The sequence below is a fragment of the Dendrobates tinctorius genome, unplaced genomic scaffold, assembly GCF_039654945.1.
Source record: "Dendrobates tinctorius isolate UK_male_01 unplaced genomic scaffold, ASM3965494v1 ptg000017l, whole genome shotgun sequence".
NCBI classification, from domain to species: Eukaryota; Metazoa; Chordata; class Amphibia; order Anura; family Dendrobatidae; genus Dendrobates; species Dendrobates tinctorius.
This window is the reverse complement of record NW_027361685.1, coordinates 10,509,105-10,529,576: the sequence shown is the minus strand read 5'-3', so window position 1 is coordinate 10,529,576 and position 20,472 is coordinate 10,509,105. Positions and strand designations below refer to the sequence as shown.

Sequence of the window (20,472 nt, the reverse complement as noted above, 5' to 3'; positions counted from 1 at the left end):
GCTCTGGGACAGTTTAGATTTTCCCTTTTCTTTCTTTAGGCTTATTTAGTTCTCTGGCCGTGACGAGGCGTCTAGGACCACCGTAGGCACGCTCCACGGCTACTACTAGTTGTTGTGGATAAGATCAGGGGTCTGCAATCCGCTAGTCACCAACCTCTCCGGTTTTCTGGGCTTAGCTTGCTTTTTTTTTTTCCTCCTCGGTGACTCATTCATAACAGAATAACCAGCCATACCGCATATTCTAGGGTACTCAAAAGCAGGAAATAATTGTAAAAAAAAAGTGTCAGAATTTTTTTTTATATGTATATTTTTTCCTCTTTTTCTCTGAGGCCGTAGGAGGATTCTTTTTTTCTTAATGGAGATTAAGCAATTGTCTGATCGTGTGGAGCAGCTCACTGCTGAAGTGTGGGGAATTTCCGCTCATCTCGCTCATTCACATGCTGTTGAACCAAAGATCCCTACTCCTGATGTGTTTTTTGGGGATCGGTCTAAATTTTTGTTTGAATTTTAAGAATAATTGTAAATTATTTCTTGCTTTGAAGCGTAATTCTTTGGGGAGCTCTGCGCAGCAGGTTAAAATTGTCATATCCTTGCTGCACGGCGATCCCCAGGATTGGGCCTTTTCTCTGACACCTGAAAATCCTATTCTGACTAATGTGGATGCATTTTTTCAAGCCTTGGGGTTGTTATATGATGAACTTAATGCTATTGATCAAGCTGAGAAAGCCCTATTGGCATTGAACCAGGGTCAGGATCCTGCAGTTATATTGTCAAAAATTCCGAAAGTGGGCAGTCCTTACCACATGGAATGATGGTGCCTTGGCAGCTCTCTTTCGGAAGGGTTTGTCAGAAACCATAAAAGATACTATGGTGGGATTTCCTGTTCCCTCTGCTCTTGACGATTCTATGTCATTAGCCATTCAAGTTGATCGGCGTTTATGTGAACGCAAAACTACACGAGAGGTGTTGCCACCTTTTGGACAAATGTCTGAACCTATGCAATGTGATAGAGTTTTGTCTAGGGCGCAACGTCAGGAGTTTAGAAGGCGTAATAAGCTGTGTTTTTTCTGTGGAGATGCCTCTCATAGTATTTCTGTCTGCCCTAAACAAGAGAAACGTTTTGCACACACATTTGCTGTGGGCGGTGTACAACCTAAGTTTCTTTTGGCAATTACTCTGATCTGCTCCTTATCCACATTTTCCGCTAAGGCTTTTGTGGATTCAGGAGCGTCTCTGAACCTGATGGACTTGGATTTTGCTAAACATTGTGGTTTTCCTATGACACCTCTGTGGACGCCTATTCCTTTGAGGGGTATTGATGCTACTCCTTTGGCGAAGAATAAACCTCAGTTTTGGACCCAGGTGATAATGTGGGTCGCCCCAGACTACCAAGAAAATTGCAGATTTTTGGTGTTGCATAATTTGCATGATACCATTGTTCTGGGTTTTCCCTGGTTGCAAATTCATAATCCAGTTTTGGATTGGAAATCTGTGTCTGTGGTGAGTTGGGGTTGTCGGTGTGCTCTTGGCGACACTCCTGTTTTCTTCACCTCTCCCCAGTCACATGATGTTCCTAACTATTTGGCTGATTTTTATGATGTATTTAGTGAGAGTAAGTCTGCGTCTTTGCCTCCTCATAGGAGTTATGACTGTGCAATTGAGGCCTGGGTGTAAATTTCCCAAGGGTCGACTTTTCAATTTATCTGTACCCGAACACGAGGCTATGCGATCTTATATTAAGGAGTCGTTGGAGAAGGGTCATATTAGACCATCCTCTTCACCCTTAGGTGCTGTTTTTTTTTGTGGCCAAGAAAGATGGTTCATTAAGGCCTTGTATTGATTATCGTTCCCTCAACAAAATTACAGTTAAATATCAGTATCCAATTAATAAAAATGGGTAATTTGCGCTAGCAGGATACCGTTCGAACGTTGCAAGGAAATGTCTACAGTGGAGCTGATTCACAGAACATATATAACATTACCTTCGTTCGGATGAAATAGAAACTAATAGAAAACTCCTTCCTCAAGCAGGATCCCGGTGCAGAGATGACGCTGCAAACAGTAGTGATGCTGACGGTGGTGAGCTTGAGAACGTTAAAGTTCAGTTGGTGAATGCAGGTATTGGACGCTACTCCGGCCGGTAGCAAGCGTCCTTCTAATCGCGTGACCGCCGCCGACACCCGGCGAGTATAACGGCGCGAATAGGGTCCAAAAGCCGGCAAGGTAGCAGAACGTGCAGGACCTTGCGTGACGTCACGGTCACGTGGAACACCACGTGACTGGCTAGTGAGCACAAAAAAGACCAAAAAGCTGTCTTACGCGTTTCGGAATCACCGGATTCCTTCTTCAGAGATGGTCTATGGTGATCAATTAAGTGCTTATATACCCGCGATCTCCAAACTCCATGTTCATTGATTAAAGGCAAACAATTCAATCTCGCTGTTTAGGCCATTAGGAACAAGTGTATTCATTTCAAAAATCAGTCTACTTTCTTCTCTTGACATTTGTTGAATAAAGTTCCCCTTTCGCCAGCTTTTTTTAACCACTCTAATGCCCGTAACTTTAACATTTTTAATAGAGCCTCCATGCTGATTAGCAAAATGGTGTGAGAGTGGGTGACCCATAAATTTGTTACCAATATTGCGCAGATGTTCTGCTAATCGGACATGCAATGGACGTTTTGTGCGTCCTATATACAGTTTCCCACAGGGGCACGTAATACCATATATAACCCCTGTGGTGTCACAGGTTATAAAATCCTTAATTTTTACCTCCGCAAATTTATTAGTAATTACTCCTTGTTTTTCAGAGGTCAGTTTTTTACAGGGGCCACACTTTCTACACGGAAAAAAGCCCCCTGGTAATTTCTCCGGATTTGATGTAATACTACTTAAGGGTTTGGAAATGGAGGGGGCTATAAGATTGCCCAAATTTTGCGCCTTCCTGAAAATAAACCTAGGATATGTTGGTAAAGATTCCCCTATAACCTTATCATTTCTCAGGATATTCCAATGTCTCCTGACAATTTTTTTAAAAATAATACTATTAGAGTTGTATTGTGAAATTATAGGGGTATCTTCCATAAAAACATTGCCATTTTTTCTCATTCGTTGTTCCAATAGTTGATCCCTTGGAATTTTTTCCACTAGTTTTTTTGTTTTTACTAAAGATGTTGGATCATAACCCTTATTGGAGAACTTCTTCATCATTACCTCTGCCTCTCTATCAAAATCCTCCCTTTTCGAACAGTTGCGATAAGCTCTAATTAATTGACTTTTTGGGACATTTAGTAGCCAGCTAGGTAAATGGCAACTGTCAAGTGAAATAAAGTTATTAGAATCTGGAGGTTCACTTCTGCTCCGGTTTTATGGCAACCTGATGTCTCACTTCCTTTTCAGGTGGAGGTAGATGCTTCAGAGATTGGTGCAGGAGCTGTTTTGTCCCCAAAAGATCCGGTGACGTCTAAAATGAATCCCTGTGCCTTCTTTTCCCGAAAGTTCTCCCCATCTGAACGCAACTATGATGTGGGGAATCAGGAATTGTTAGCCATTAAATCAGCATTTGAGAAGTGGAGACATTGGTTGGAGGGAGCTATACATCAAGTTTTGGTCCTCAATGACCACAAGAATTTGATTTACCTTGAGTCGGCCAAGCGCTTGAATCCTAGACAGGCTAGGTGGGCCTTGTTTTTTACGCGTTTTGATTTTGTGGTCTCCTTTCTTCCAGACACTAAGAATGCTAAGGCAGATGCCCTTTCTAGGAGTTTCTTTGCTGATTCTCCTATTGTGACCAAGCCTACTACCATCCTAGGTGAGGGGGTAGTTCTTTCTGCCATCTCGCCCGATTTGAGACGTGCTCTGGAAGAATTTCAGGAGGACAAACCTGAGCGTTGTCCTATGGGAAAGTTGTATGTTCCTGACCAGTGGAGGAAGAGAGTGATGTCTGAAGTTCATTGCTCCGCATTGGCTGGTCATCCAGGTATTTTTGGTACCAGAGATTTGGTGAGTCGGTCTTTTTGGTGGCCCGCTTTATCTCGTGATGTAAGGAATTTTGTGCAGTCCTGTGGGACTTGTTCCCGGTCTAAACCCTGTTCTCGCTCTAGTGGGTTGTTGATGCCCTTGCCGGTGCCCAAGAGGCCATGGACCCATATTTCAATGGATTTTATTTCTGATCTTCCTGTCTCTCAGAGAATGACTGCTATCTGGGTGATTTGTGATAGATTCTTTAAGATGGTCCATCTTGTACCACTCCCAAAGTTGCCATCTTCCTCAGAGTTGGTACCCTTGTTTTTACAACAGGTGGTTCGGTTGCATGGGATTCCTGAGAACATTGTATCGGACAGAGGAGTTCAGTTTGTTTCCAGATTCTGGAAAGCTTTTTGCTCCAACCTGGAAATTCAGTTGTCCTTCTCCTCTGCGTTTCACCCTCAGACTAATGGGCAGACAGAGAGTACAAACCAGACTTTGGAGTCCTATTTGAGATGTTTTATATCTGCTGATCAGGATGATTGGGTCTCATTTTTGCCCTTGGCCGAATTCGCTTTAAATAATAGAGCTAGTTCTGCCACCTTGATGTCGCCCTTTTTCTGTAACTTTGGGTTTCATCCTCGATTTTCTTCAGGGCAAGTGGAATCTTCAGCCTGCCCAGGTGTTGACACTGTTGTAGAGAGAATGCAGCAGATTTGGGACCAAGTGGTGGATAAGTTGTCTCTCTCCCAGGAAAAGGCCCAGCGGTTTTCCAACCGGCATAGGACCATTGGTCCCCGGTTTAAAGTGGGTGATATGGTTTGGTTATCATCAAAGAATATCTCTATGATGGTGGCTTCTCCAAAGTTCAAGCCAAGATTTATTGGACCTTACAAGATTTTGGAGATTCTTAATTCGGTTTCTTTTCGATTGGCTCTTCCTGTTACGTTTAAGATCCATAACGTGTTTCATAAGTCGCTGTTGAAGAGGTTTGTTGAGCCAGTAGTTCCTATTGCGGCACCTCCTGACCATGTATTGGTTAAAGGTAATGTGGAATATGAGGCAGAGAAAATACTGGATTCTCATCTGGCTAGACGGAGACTCCAGTATTTGGTCAAGTGGAAGGGTTATGGCCAGGAGGACAATTCTTGGGTCTCTGCCTCTGATATTCATGCCGAAAGATTGGTTCGTGCTTTTCATCGGGCCCATCCTGATTGGCCTGGTGGCGTGGATGAGGGTTCGGTGACCCCTCCTCAAGGGGGGGTACTGTTGTGAATGCATTTTCTGGTTCACCTCTGGCTTCTGGTGAGGGTGATGGAGCTGGCTATGCTGACAGAAGAGTAGTGAATTCTCTATCTGGACTCCCTCTGTTGGTGAAAGGAGGTAATGAAGTTGATCTAAATGGCAGAGACCTGCCACTTGAGGAGGAGGACTGCGATTGGACATCGGGAGTCTTCGATTGGATTTAAGGCAGCCGACTTACTATTTTCTTGCTGGTGATTTCTCCTGCCTGTGGCTTCTGGTTTCCAGTTCTGTTCCTGACTTCTCAAAGCTAAGTTTGCTCTGCTATTGTTCATATGAGTTTTGGTCTCGTTACTGGGGCTGGGGCTGTGCTGAATTCCCATTTTTGTCTCTGATTATTTCAGTTTGTTTTTGTCCCTGATCAGTTGATCTCTTTTGCTCTGTCTTCAGAATATACCTGAGTGCTGATATAGGGATTTGAAGTCTAGCGGCTTCAGGGCTTTTTTCTTATCAGACGTGTTGGACATCTTTTTGGCAGGGTTTTTTCGGATTGCAGACAGCAGCTTTCCTTTCCTATTCTTTCTAGTTAGTGTGGGCCCCACCGTTTGCTCAGCCTATCTTTCTATCTGTGTTTGTGTTTTCATCTTGTTTCACCGACAATACATGTTGGGGGTTGTCTATTGCTTTTGGGTCTGCTTTGGGGCTGTTTAGATTTTCCCTTTTCTTTTTTTTAGGCTTATTTATTTCTCCAGCCGTGTCGAGGCATCTAGGACGACCGTAGGCACGCTCCACGGCTACTGCTAGTTGTTGTGGATAAGATCAGGGTTCTGAAATCCGCTAGTTACCAACCTCTCTGGTTTTCTGGGCTTAGCTTGCTTTTTGTTTTTCCTCCTTGGTGACTCATTCATAACAGTACTCCTAATAAAATGCAAAACAAGCCACCCACTCTCCTCCCACATGCTCTCCCTCTCTCTGCATTTCCTCACTGCTGGTGACACATCTCCCAACCCTGGACCCCCACAGCTCATACCTCCCATTACTACACCCTTCTATCGTTCCCAAACCAACACAAACACCAGAAATCTTTCCCACCTCAAATCTGTGCCACTGACAACCACCACCTGGCTCCAACTCTCTGGATCACTCTGGAATGCTCACTCCGTCTGCAATAAACTCCATGTGATCCACGAACTCTTTACCTCTTGTAACTTTTCCTTCCTTGGCCTCACCAAAACATGGCTGACATCCTCCGACACTGCCTCCACTGCTGCGCTATGTTACGGCGGCCTCCACTTCACCCACACTACTCGCCCTGGCAACAGACATGGCGGAGAAGTGGGCCTTCTCCTTTCTTCCAACTGCACCTTCAACCCAATCCCACCTTTTACCCCCCCTTATCCTCCCCTCTTTTGAAGTCCATTCCGTCCGCATCTATTCTCCCTCCAACCTCCAAGTGGCCGTCATATACCGACCTCCGAGCCCGACCACTGCCTTCATTTACCAATTCTCTACCTGGCTCCTTCACTTTCTCTCTGCTGACATTCCCACCATCATCATGGGTGACTTCAACATCCCCATTGACACCCACCAGTTGGCAGCCTCCAAACTCCTGTCCCTTACTTCGTCCTTTGGAATTACTCAGTGGTCCTCCTCAGCCACCCACGCAGAAGGACATACACTAGACCAGATCTTCACCCGCCTCTGCTCTGTTTCTAACTTCTCCACCTCCCCTCTATCTGACCACCATCTACGCATTTCTCATCCCTGTCATCCTCACCTGTCACCCATGTCCAGCAGCATGCGCACCCCCGCAGAAATCTCGCACATCTAGACACTTGCACACTCTCTGACTCTATTCTACCACTGTCCTCCATAACTTCACTCCATGACACAGACACAGCCACTAGTTTCTACAATGCCACTCTGCATCAGCCATCAACTCAGTCGCCCCTGTCATGCATAGCAAAGTGCGACAAATCAATAGACAACCCTGGCACAATAACACCACTAAAAAGCTTCGGCAAGCATCCAGAATTGCAGAACGGCGCTGGAAGAAAACACATTCGCAAGACGACTTCACTGCACTCAAACAAGCAACACTCCCATTCAAATCTGCCTTCACCTCTGCTAAACAGGCCTACTTTACATCCCTTGTATCTTCCTTACCCCACAACCCCAAACAGTTGTTCAATACCTTTAACTCCCTCCTCCACCCACCACTGCCCCCTCTGACTTCCGTTATCTCTGCCGAGGACTTTGCCGCACACTTCAAAAACAAGATAGACCAAACACGGCAAGTCTTTATTGCTCAACCACCACAACCCATTTGTATACCAGACCAATGCCCAAACCCCATAACCTCCTTATCTAACATCACTGAAGGGGAGCTTGCTCATCTTCTCTCCAAATCACACCTCACCACTTGTGCACTTGACCCTATCCCATCCCACTTCCTCCCCAACATCACCACCACCCTTATACCATCCCTAACCCACCTCTTTAACCTATCACTAACTTCTGGTACCTTCCCTTCTGCTTTCAAACATGCCACAATCACACCTATCCTTAAAAAGCCAACCCTCGATCCAACAGCCACGTCCAGCTTTCGCCCAATATCGCTGTTCCCATTCGCTTCTAAACTACTGGAGCAACATGTCCCCCTGAACTTTCCTCCCACCTCTCATCTAACTTGCTCTTTGAAAATCTACAATCTGGCTTCTGCCCCCATCATTCCACTGAGACAGCCCTGACCAAAATTACCAACGACCTACTTACAGCCAAAGCTAACGGACAATACTCTATACTCCTGCTTCTAGACCTATCCTCTGCTTTCGACACAGTTGACCACTGCCTCCTACTACAGATCCTCTCCTCCTTTGGCATCAAAGACCTCGCCCTATCCTGGATCTCCTCATACCTTTCCAACCGCACATTCAGCATCTCCCACCCTCTCTCTGTTGGAGTCCCCCAAGGCTCTGTTCTAGGACCCCTACTCTTCTCAATCTACACACTTGGCCTGGGGCAACTCCTAAAGTCCCATGGATTCCAGTACCACCTTTATGCCGATGATACTCAGGTCTACCTCTCTGGCCCAGACATCACCTCTCTGCTCTCCAGAATCCCAGAGTGTCTATCAGCCATATCCTCCTTCTCCTCTCGCTTCCTCAAACTCAATGTGGACAAATCTGAACTGATCATCTTTCCCCCATCTCACAGATCTTCCTTACCCGACCTTTCTATAACAATTGACAACATCACGCTTTCCCCCGTATCGGAGGTCCACTGCCTGGAAGTAACCCTTGACTCTGCCCTGTCCTTCAAACCACACATCCAAGCTCTCTCCACCTCCTGTCGCCTCCAGCTCAAAAATATTTCCAGAATCTGTCCCTTCCTCAACCCTCATTCTACTAAAATGCTTGTACATGCCCTCATCTTCTCCCACCTCGACTATTGCAACATCCTTTTCTGTGGCCTCCCTGCTAACATCCTTGCACCTCTCCAGTCCATCCTCAACTCTGCCGCCTGATTAATTCATCTCTCTCCTTGCTACTCCTCCGCTTCTCCCCTCTGCAAATCTCTTCACTGGCTCCCATTCCCTCAGTGTATCCAATTTAAATTACTAATACTGACCTACAAGGCCATCTACAACCTGTCTCCTCCATACATCTCTGAACTAATCTCCCGATACCTTCCCTCACGTAAACTCCGGTCCTCCCAAGACCTCTTTCTCTCCTCCACACTTATTGGCTCCTCACCCAACCGCCTCCAAGACTTCTCCCGAATAGCCCCCATCCTCTGGAATTCCCTGCCCCAACACGTCCGGCTATCAACCACACTCGGATCCTTCAGATGGAACCCGAAAACCCACCTCTTCAGGAAAGCCTACAGCCTACAATGATCCCCGCTGCCTCCTCACCACTACTGGAGCTACCGCCTCACCATCACTGGAGCTGCTGCAACCCCCCAACCTCCTGTCTCCTTCCCCACCATCCTGTATTATGTAAGCCCGAAAGGGCAGGGTCCTCTCTCCCCTCTTTATCAGTCTGTGATTGTTAGTTTGTTTACTGTAAGTGATATCTGTAATTTGTATGTAACCCCTTGTCATGTACAGCACCATGGAACCAATGGTGCTTTATAAATAAATATTAATAATAATAATAATTTGAGATTTTGAATGTCAAATTGACTGGAATCAAGATTGGACGCCATGTCGCATTTAGAGAGCCCCTGATGTACCTAAACAGTGGAAACCCCCCATAAGTGACCCCATTTTGGAAACTAGAAGCCCCAAGAAACTTATTTAAATGTGTGTTGAGCACTTTGAACCCCCAAGGACTTCACAGAAGGTTATAACGTAGAGCCGTAAAATTAAAAAAATATATTTTTTCCACAAAAATGATCTTTTTGCCCCCAATTTTTATTTTCCCAAGGGTAACCGGACAAATAAAAGTTATTGTGCAATTTGTCCTGAGTACGCTGACACCCCATATGTGGGGATAAATCACTGTTTCGGTGCATGGCAGAGCTTGGAAGGGAAGTAGCACCATTTGACTTTTTCAACGCAAAATTGAGTGGAATTGAGATCGGACACCATGTCACGTTTGGAGAGCCCCTGATGTGCCTAAACAGTGGAAACCCCCCACAAGTGACCCCATTTTGGAAACTAGACCCTGTCACGTTTGGAGAGCCCCTGATGTGCCTAAACAGTGGAAACCCCCCACAAGTGACCCCATTTTGGAAACTAGACCCTCCAAGGAACTTATCTAGTTGTGTGGTGAGCACTTTGAACCCCTAAGGGCTTCACAGAAGTTTATAACGTAGAGCTGTAAAATCAAAAATCATATTTTTTTTCCACAAAAATGAACTTTTTGCCCCCAAATTTTTATTTTCACAAGGGTAACAGGAGAAATAGGACCTCAAAAGTTGTTGTGCAATTTGTCCTGAGTACACTAATACCCCATATGTGGGGGTAAATCACTGTGATCACCTTACTGCGATTTTTGGGAGGTAGAATGCACACATCCACAAACGGTGTAGAATTGTTGTTATTTTTTACGCCGTTCCTTGTGCGGTAATAGTGATTCGGCGACTTTATTCCTCAGGCCGGTGCAATTACAGCGATACCAGATTTATATCCTTTTTTCGTGTTTAGCTTCTGTCACACACTAAAAGATGCTTTTTTTAAAGAATTTTTTGTAAGAATTTTTTGCATCGCCGTATTTTGAGAGCTATGATTTTTCCATATTTCGGCCGACAGAGTTAAGTGAGGTTTTTTGATTTTTGCGGGGCGAGCTGACGTTTTTATTGGTACCATTTTCGGGCACATAACATTTTTTGATCGCTTTCTATTCTGCTTTTTGTGGGGGCACAATCAACAAAAACTAGCAATTCAGGAATTGTTTTTTTTTCTCAGTTCCGTGTGTGGTAAAATTAGTATGGCAGCTTTATGCTACGATTACAGCGATACCTCACTTATATCATTTTTTATGTTTTGGCGTTTTTTTACACAATAAAAACTTTCATAGAAAAAATAATTATTTTTGCATCATTTTATTCTGACAGCTGTAACTTTTATATTTTTCCGCTGGCAGAGCTGTATGGCAGCTCATTTTTTGCGGGACAAGATGGCGCATTCAGTGATATTTTTATTACCATTCGCTTTTTTGATCGCGTTTTATTCCAATTTTTCCAAGCAATGTGATGAAATCGCTTGGAAAAAGTATAATTTGCAAGTTTTTTGTGGGTTTTTTGACACTTTTATACATGGGATTTTTACGGACGTGGCGATACCAAACGTGTGTACTTTTTTGTTTATTTTTTACATAAAAATGTGTATTAGGGGATTTTTTTTTAATTATTTTTATTATTTTTTTAATTTATTTTTTTTTTACACGCAGTGACAGTTTAAACGCAGGACGGACACAGTCTGCCATGGTGCCGGAACTGACATCCTGCCATGACGGACTGTGTCCATCCTTGGACGTTAAGGGGTTAAACAGTAAACCAGAGTAGCCCTCATTTATGGTGGACCATTGGAGCTACTATGAATCCTGAGCAGAAGATTAGAGATAATAATATTGCTCCCCATTTCAGGAGAGATTGTGCAGTAATCTGAATTCCTTAGGATCAGAAACAATGTAATGTATGACGTGGAGTGAATCCATGACACCAGGGCTGGAGCCAACACATCTCCTGCAGGCGGGAATAAATGTATATTACAGCCCTCAGCCACGCACAGCTTAGAGATCTATCATGGCACAGGTGGAATGTTTGTCCTGGAGATTATCACAATCCTCCTTGAAGTTAGTTGGTTTTAATACAAATGGAAAAGTCAGGATAAAGGGAAACTCTGCTGTTATTGTGCAGAAATCCACACTTGGCCTCACTGCACATTTACTGTTGTCGCTCATAAAAGGGAAGTTTGGCCAGAAAGACTGGACCTGGTCTTGTAGGGACCATGAGACATTCAGCAGCACAGAAGGGAGAGAAGATTCATCCAATAGGATCTCAGGGATCTAGGAAGCCAACAGCATCATTACCCTCCGCTTTCTCTTACAGGCCCAGCATAAGATTGTTCTTCAAGGGATTTTCTATCTTGTCAGCACATTCTACGTACGCTGTCATTTGGCTTTATAGTTACAGATCTGGGCAGGTAACGGTCAGCGTCTCCTAATGTGAAGGAGAGAATGGCTAATGAAATCAATTATTAACCCCTTCCTGACCCATGACGCCTACGTAGGCGTCATGGTATAAATCGAGTTCCTGCGGGTCAGGTAACCGAGGTCACCGAAATGACACCCAACCCACAGGTATTGGTGGACCTGTAGTTAACCCTAGGGGGGTGGCTTTGTCCCCCCTCGTGGTTACGATCGCTCTGATTGGCTGTTGAAAGTGAAACAGCCAATCAGAGCGATTGTAATATTTCACCAATGAAACTTGGTGAAATATTACAATCCAACAATGGCTGATGCTGCAATAGCATCAGCCATTGGCTAGAGCTAGGTGACCTCTGTGTCACCCCCAAGATCCACGTGACGCTATCCCTCCAATCAGATGTGGGGCGGGTGTCAGGTATGGCTGCCCTCGCTCTTCAGCCTCATCCTGTCCGTGGAAGGTGAAGAGCAAGGTGCTGCCTGCTGCCCTGACACCTGACAGGTCTCTGCATGCTGCTGCTGTCGCCGGTCACCGTGCCTGCTGCCACTGCCGCCGATCTTCCCTCTGGTACTGTGCTCCGCTCCCCTCTGTTGCCTGGTTACACCCCCGCCCCTGTGATCACCCCCCCCTGCCGAGGTGATCGCCCCCCCGCCCAGGTGATCGCACCCCCCTGCCCAGTAATTACCCCCCTGCTGCTGCCGCCACGATCTCCCCTCTGTGCTGTCCTCCACTCCCCTCTGCTGCCCAATTCCACTCCATCCGGCCCTGTGTTCACCCCCCTGCAACAGAATTCGTCCCCCTGCCCCTGTGATCACCCCTCAGCCCTGTAATCACCCCCTGCCCCAGTAATCAGCCCCTGCTGCTGCCGCCGCTGATCTCTCCTCTGTGCTGTCCTCCGCTCCCCTCTGCTGCCTGATTCTACCCCCCGGCCCTGTGATTGCCCCCCTGCCCCAGTGATCACGCCCTGCTGCTGCCGCCGCAGATCTCTCTTCTGCTGCCTGATTCCACCCCCCCTGGCCCTGTGATCGCCCCCCTGCCCCGGTCATCGCCCCCGGTGATCACCACCCTGCTGCTACTACCTCCTGACCCACCGCGCCTGACAGCCCCCTCCTGCCCCCCCGCGCCTGACAGCCCCCTCCTGTAGTAGAAAGTTTCAAGCACTCGCACATACACAAGTACACTAAAAGTTTATCTTTTTTTACACATACACACCACACACACAATGTCCCACTCGTCACAGTCATCCCAGTCTCAAAGGGTGTACTCAGCTGAGGAGGCATATGCCTTCACTGCCTCCGAAGCGGATAGTGAGGGGGAGGACCCCACTTTTCTCTATTCCTCCCACTCTTCCTCCTCCAGCGACACAGACTTACCACCACAAGATGTCGCAGGATGAGAAATCGTCTGGAGCCCAGGGAGGAAGAGACGGAGGCCGGGGGAGAAGACCCACAGCCAAATGTGAGTAACCCCTAACCTAGCGCTAGTCACGCCCAACCTAGCACTAGTGCCCCCTCCTGGACCCCTGTCCCTGAGAATTTTGCTCCACGGATTCCTGATTTCGTTCCCCAATCAGGAATCCAGTTTGAGACTGCCAACTTCAGGGAAATAGACATTTTCAAAGTCTATTTCTCGGAGTCCATTGTCAGTCTTATGGTGGAGCAAACAAACTTGTACGCCCAGCAATTTTTGGCTGAAAACCCTAAATGCTCTACTTGGAGTCCCATTGACTCTGCAGAAATTATGAAATATTGGGGACTAGTCCTTTACATGGGGATTGTGAAGAAACCAGAAATTCGTCAATACTGGAGTACTGTAATTTTATATCAAACTCCAGTATTTGGCATGGTTATGAGTCGCAGACGTTTTGAGGCGATTCATAAGTTTCTCCATTTTAGGGACAACACTGACAGCCTTCCCCGCAATGACCCCAATTTTGATAGACTGTTCAAAATTCGGCCAGTCATCGAACACTTCAGCAACAAGTTTTCTGAAGTGTACATTCCTCAAAGGGAAATTTGTGTGGATGAATCCCTCATCCACTTCAAAGGGAGACTTCAGTTCTGTCAGTATCTGCCCAGCAAAAGGGCGAGGTACGGGATAATACTCTATAAGCTGTGTGAGAGTACCTCACGGTACACGCTCAGCTTTAGAGTTTACCATGGGAAGGACACCAGCCCCCAGAATGTCCACCTGCTCTGGGGGTGAGTGGGAAAATAGTGTGGGATTTCGTCCACCCTCTGCTTGATAAAGGTTACCACCTGTACGTTGATAACTTTTATATAAGCATCCCACTCTTTCGCTCCCTTTCTGCTAGAGCTACTGTCACTTGCGGTATCATGCGCAGAAAACAGAGGGGTCTCCCTTTGCCACTAATTGAGCAGCCTCTCCCAAAGGGTGAGAGCCAAGCTCAATGTAGCGGCAACATGGTTGTGGTCAAGCTCAAAGACAAAAGAGACATCTTTCTCTTGACATTCCATGGTCCCGGTGTAGTAGGGGCCCAGATTGGGGGGTGGTCCACTGCTTACCGCGGCCAGACAATGCAAAGACGAGACGGAGGCAGATTTCAATTGTAACAGGTCCGAGTTTATTGGCCATCCTCCTGACGACCGTAGCCATACACCACAGCACCTTTACAGTGTGGCGCCCCTGAGGCTCAGTCGCCACAGAGGTACTGCCCCTTCTCCTGAGGTGCGGTGCCCCACCATCCAGGTAAGGTGGGAACTCCTTGCCAAACTCCACCACCTGCACCCCACACACAGGATAGTTCAGCAGGGCCACATTGCGGCTCAGTGCTTAGAGAGTAGCAGAGCACCTCTGGTGGTTCCTTGCTTCGAAACACGAGATGTGCTTGGAGGTGGGTGGAGTTAGATATAAAAGAAGGGGAAAGATAGGATTTAGAGTTCAGAGAGTTTCAGGAGGGGAGACAAGGAAGACAGTCAGTCAGGAGAGTCTGAGGACTGGTCTGAGGAGAAGGAGTGCTGCAGCTGCCTCAGTGATCTGAGCCAGCTGGCACGGGAAAGAAGGAGAGAGAAAGAGAGAGAGACATAGAACTGTAACCTGCACTTCCATAAGTAAGAGAAAGACAAGTACGGAACGAAGGAGAAGAGAACAGAGAGGAGTTGTGGGTTGGAAGAGGAACCCTGCCTATAAGTTCTCAGCGCAAGGCTGGGGCCCGGTCCCCGAGGCTGTGTGGACACTTATGGTTCTGCAGCAGACACCGGTGGAGTAGTTGGCTGTAAATGCACTACTCCCATCTAAGACTTGGGACACAACAGCAAACTGCTAGAGAGCCGGGATCCAGGAGGTCCCCGAGCAGGCTACAGCTGTCTGTCATACAAGTGAGGTTCTAGGAACATCTGTAGGAGGCATTCCAGGGTAACTAAGTACTGGAGTGCTTTACCATTACAAGCGCATTGGAGGAGTCGTTCAGAGAGGCACATGTTGGCGGAGTGTTGGCAGGGAGAGTCCTATCTTGCCTGGAGGTTGGCTGGGCCTCTACCCCGGAGGACACAGTACTGAGGAAGGCACCTGTGTGCACTACGAACTGTGAGTAAAGCTTTGAAACTGCAAGCCCTGGTGTCCTCCATTCATTCTTGCATCAGTACCGCTACATCTGAGTACCGACATCCACACTGCTCGTGCCTCTCCTCTAACATCGCATCTACACTGCCCTGGGACTACAGCTCCACCTGTGGGGAGCTACACCATCTTTGCTGCACCATGCCATCAGTCCCAGCGGATCTGCACGCAGCGTTGGCTTAACATCACACTTGCCAAACACCACAGGTGGCGTCACAAACTATTTCATTAACCACTACCACCATTTTATTTGGGCGCCCAGGGCCACGGACCGGGTCGCCGCCACCGCAGCACATCCCCCTGACACCGGCCTGCTACCGAGTACCCCACGGCCCTGGGAGGGCGACCCAGCAGCTCTCCATATCCAGGCCCGGGTACCTTCACCTTTCCTTCAGTCGTAGTGACGTTCCTCGCTGATCTTTTGCTGGGGCTGTCCTAGACCAATCTACCACCAGCGCTTCACCTGCCTGAGGTCGTCGTCCAATTGGTGCCCCGGGGCCTCGTCTGTCCTGCGGTCCGTTGTGTCAGGGCCACCCCCCTGACTGTCTCTTCCTGTTAGTCCCCTGGCCGAGCTCTCCACCGTTGTCAGTCTTCTGTCCTGAGTCTTCTCCTCCTGAGCTCCTCCCGGGACTAGTCTAGCCTGGAACCCTGTCCTGTCCTATTTATCCCCTCTCTCACTGGGAATTTCCCTCCTGGGTTCCTATCTCCCCGCCCCCCATGACTAAGCGGTTTCCTAAGCCCTAAGCTGATGTCAAGTCCTGAACTACACTCCCCCTGCCATCTTGTGGTCAAAAATAGGTATTGCACTCCCTTTTGTATCTTTCCCAGCTGTCTCCCTTCTGTCATTACTACCATCCCTTCTACCTCCAGCCTAGTCCGTCCATCAGGTCACCTTCCCCACACTGGCACCACGGCCACCAACGTTCGAGGTACCCCAGACCAGGTCCACAGGCCCACAAACCGGACTGTGCCCTGGGGTACAACAAACACATGGGGGAGTTGATCTTTGTGATCAAGTCCTCCAACCCTATAGTGCTATGCGGAAGGCGAAAGTGTGGTATAAAAAACTGACTGTGAAAACTGGCTGTGCACATCATACAAATGGCACAGTATAACGCATGCGTGCTATCACGATGTGCAGGCCAGACCAACAACACTTTCCTTCAGTTCCAGGAGGCGGTGATAAAGGCCCTGATTTTTGGAGAGGAGGACAGAGCATGCCCCAACCCCTCTGGAACTCAAGTTTCCCATATGGTACCAGGACAACATGCTATAAAAGGGGGAAACATGTCCTGACAAACCTGGACTGTGTATGAATGAATGCTTCAGAATTCATCACATGTCCGTGTACTAAACACATCCTGACACTCCCCTACAGAACTCACCCACACCAGGCTGACATACACAACACCACACACCCCAACCTGACATACACTACACCACACACAGACCTGACATACAAAACACCACACACACCAACCTGACGTACACTACACCACACCACACACCAACCTAACATACACTACGTCAGGTTGGTGTGTGTGGTGTAGTGTATGTCAGGATAGTGTCTGTGGCGTAGTGTACGTCAGATTGGTGTATGGTGTGGTATAGTATACGTCAGGTTCGTGTGTGTGTTGTAGTGTACGTCAGGTTGTTGTGTGTGTGTGTGTGTGTGTGTGTGTGGTGTATACTGCACCACACACACACACCAACCTGACGTACACTACAGCACACCACACACCAACCTGACATACACTACAACACACCATACACCAATCTGACGTACACTACACCACACCACACACCAACCTGACATACACTACACCACACACCAACCTGACGTAGTGTATGTTAGGCTGGTGTGTGGTGTGGTGTAGTGTACGTCAGGTTGATGTGTGTGGTGTAGTAAATACCACACACCAACATGACGTATACTACACTACACACACCAATCTGACATACACTACATACTTTCCATACGCAACATGGTGTCCGCTAACGATTGGAGCTAATTTTCCCTTCAAAAAGTCAAATGGCGCTCCTTCCCTTCCGTGCGCCCAAACAGTGGTTTATGACCACATATGAGGTATCGGTGTACTCAGGAGAAATTGCCCAACAAATTTTAGGATCCATTTTATCCTGTTACCCATGTAAAAATGAATAAATTGAGGTTAAAATAACATTTTTGTTGGAAAAATTAAAATGTCTATTTTTTTCCTTCCACATTGCTTTAGGTCCTGTGAAGCAACTGAAGGGTTAATAATCTTCTTAAATGTAGTTTTGAGCACCTTGAGGGGTGCAGTTTTTGGAATGGTGTAACTTTTGGGTGTTTTCTGTCATATTGAACCCTCAAAATGACTTCAAATGTGAGGTGGTCGCTAAAAAAATGGTTTTGTAAATTTTTTTGTAAAAATGAGAAACCGCTGGTCAACTTTTAACCCTTATAACTTCCTAACAAAAAATTTTTTTTTTCCCAAAATTGTGCTGATGTAAAGTAGACATGTGGGAAATGTTTATTTATTAAACTGTTTTGTGTCACATAACTCTCTGGTTTAATAGAATAAAAATTCAAAATTTGAAAATTGTGAAATTTCCAATTTTTTCACAAATAAACGCAAAAACTATTGACCTAAATTTACCACTAACATGAAGCCCAATATGTGATGAAAAAACAATCTCAGAATTGCTAGGATCCGTTGAAGCGTTCCTGAGTTATAACCTCATAAAGGGACACTGGCCAGAACGGCTAAAAATGGCCAGGTCATTAAGGTCAAAATAGGCTGGGACATGAAGGGGTTAAACCTTATATAAGTCAGTTCAGATATGGTGTACCAAGATGGCGTCTGTGTCTTCAGACAACACCTTGGAAGGAATCCTTGGAATGCAGAAGCTGAGATACTGGATACCATATATGGAAGTGAAGCTGAAATGGACCTATCATAGACTGACACTGGCTACTCAGGAGATTGTGTGACACCCATTTCCTGTCTCTTTGTCTTGAGAATAAACTTCAGTTGTGTGCAAGCCTTTGCTGAGAAAGGAGTAGACATCTAACTCTGTGCTCAGTGTGACTCTAAGCGCTCACTTGGCCTATATTGGGTCAGGTGCAAGCAATCATATAGATCTCGCTTTAAGGGATCACCCTCACACTAATCCCAGGAGGTAGGTGGATCCTCCAGGTCGTAAGTTCTATAGAAAAGGGCTTTCACTGCCCAAAGTCATTTGAACAGTTTTGGGTGGAGGAGAATGTTGTGGTCTAGAGGCAAAATGGTGATTATGGTAATACGGCCGGACTACACCACCGATAAAGCAGCCACAGCCGGTGACTGAGAGGAATCTGTGACTTCTCTGCATTCAGTGGTTACTACTCACCTGGGTGGTCATATGTGGGAATCTCCTCTTTACACCACTCAATACCCCTCACATATGTCTCTGTAGTATTAATATGGGTCAGATCTTCACCCTGAAACAAATATTGTAAAAGTCACCGACAGATGGAGAAGTCCCATCTATGATCAGCTCTAATCCTACCATCTCCACCGCTCTCATTACACAAGTATAAAACAGATAATACTGGTGGATAAAACAAGACTGAGCACAAGACCTTCACAGCCGTCTACACATCATAGGGGAGAGCTCCTGACACCTTCTCTCCATCTACCTGATGATCCTGAGGAGCACTGGGATCTTCTTGTTTACAGTCCTGTGGAAGAAGAGGACGGGGATATCTCTCTGGTGTTGTCCTCTTACTGGATAGATCTGGAGGAAACACATACAGGGACTGAATTCATTCTCTACATACAGATAATTATAGGCCGTGTGTATTTAGTCCTGTCTATTACCTGGAGATGTGAGGGGCTGGGGAACCTCCATTATGACGTTCTTGTACAGATCTCTGTGTCCTTCTAAATACTCCCACTCCTCCATGGAGAAATAGACAGCGACATCCTGACACCTTATAGGAACCTGACACATACAATGATACCGTCATCCCCCGATCCCTTCATAGTGTTACTGTATAATGTCCCAGCATTCCCAGCAGTGTCACCTCTCCAGTCAGCAGCTCAATCATCTTGTAGATGAGTTCTAGGATCTTCTGGTCATTGATGTCCTCATGGATCAGGGGGTGAGGTGGAGGCCCCGTGATTGGGCTCAGGGGTCTTCCCCATCCCTCAGACACAGGGTCCTGACAGCGATCACTAGAGGTCTTCTTCACCACTGTGTAATCCTGGTTATGGAGAGACACATTAATAAATCTCACTCCAGACATTTCCAGAGTCCTCACCTCTCCAGTTCTGTCCATCTGTTATTCCCATAGATAAGAATGATGTAATGTGACGTCATCAGAATCTCTCACCTCTCCAGTGAGACGGAAGAGGATCTCTAGGGTGAGGTGTAACATCCTCTCCGCCATCTTGTCTCTGTCCATATCCATCCTTGATGGGTAAATCAGGAAAATTCTCTTCTGTAGAAGATCTTCACTGAGAGGATCCGATATTGTAGAGACCTGAATGAAAAGAAGAAGATCCGATGTAACATCATAAGAATCCTGTGTAATAATACAATGACAGCATGCAATTTGCAGAGTCGGGAGATATGACTCTGCCAAACAGATATATATACATACACACACATATATACAGAATATATCTATATTTATATAATTTCACCATCAAAGAAAGTAAGGACTGCAGCACTCACTGATCCATATTGAAAGTCCGTAGTTTATTTGTAGCAAAAGTTTAAAACTTCATGGCCGGGAGGCGGAAGAAAGGAGTGAGTAAACTCTAACGACGGCCTAACAGCGCTTCCACGGGTCAGCTATATATAACATATATATATCTATTTATATAATCGTCTAACTCTGTCTGTCTGTAACGGAAATCCCGCGTCGCTGATTGGTCGTGGCCGGCAGGCCGCGACCAATCAGCGACAGGCGCAGTGCGCAGGCGCAGTCCGGAATTTGAAGGACACACGCCACCGCTACCGTCGGGAGATCAGCGGCGCTAGGAGTCGGGAGACTCCTCCGGAC

The 20,472-nt window shown here is 46.6% G+C and overlaps 1 protein-coding gene across 1 annotated transcript in view; it reads right to left on the bottom strand.

Annotated features, from left to right (window-relative positions):
* The window catches only part of LOC141082277 (uncharacterized), a 54,292-nt gene extending 34,910 nt beyond the window's left edge, over window positions 1-19,382 (bottom strand). The window contains exons 1-3 of the mRNA XM_073566219.1: window positions 19,283-19,382; window positions 19,102-19,199; window positions 18,813-18,903 (exon numbers count right to left, since the gene is read on the bottom strand). Of these exons, the coding sequence (XP_073422320.1) occupies window positions 18,813-18,903; window positions 19,102-19,199; window positions 19,283-19,367 (274 nt within the window). The 5' untranslated portion in view covers window positions 19,368-19,382. The remainder of the gene's footprint in view (window positions 1-18,812; window positions 18,904-19,101; window positions 19,200-19,282) is intronic.
* Between the last annotated feature and the right edge of the window lie 1,090 nt (window positions 19,383-20,472).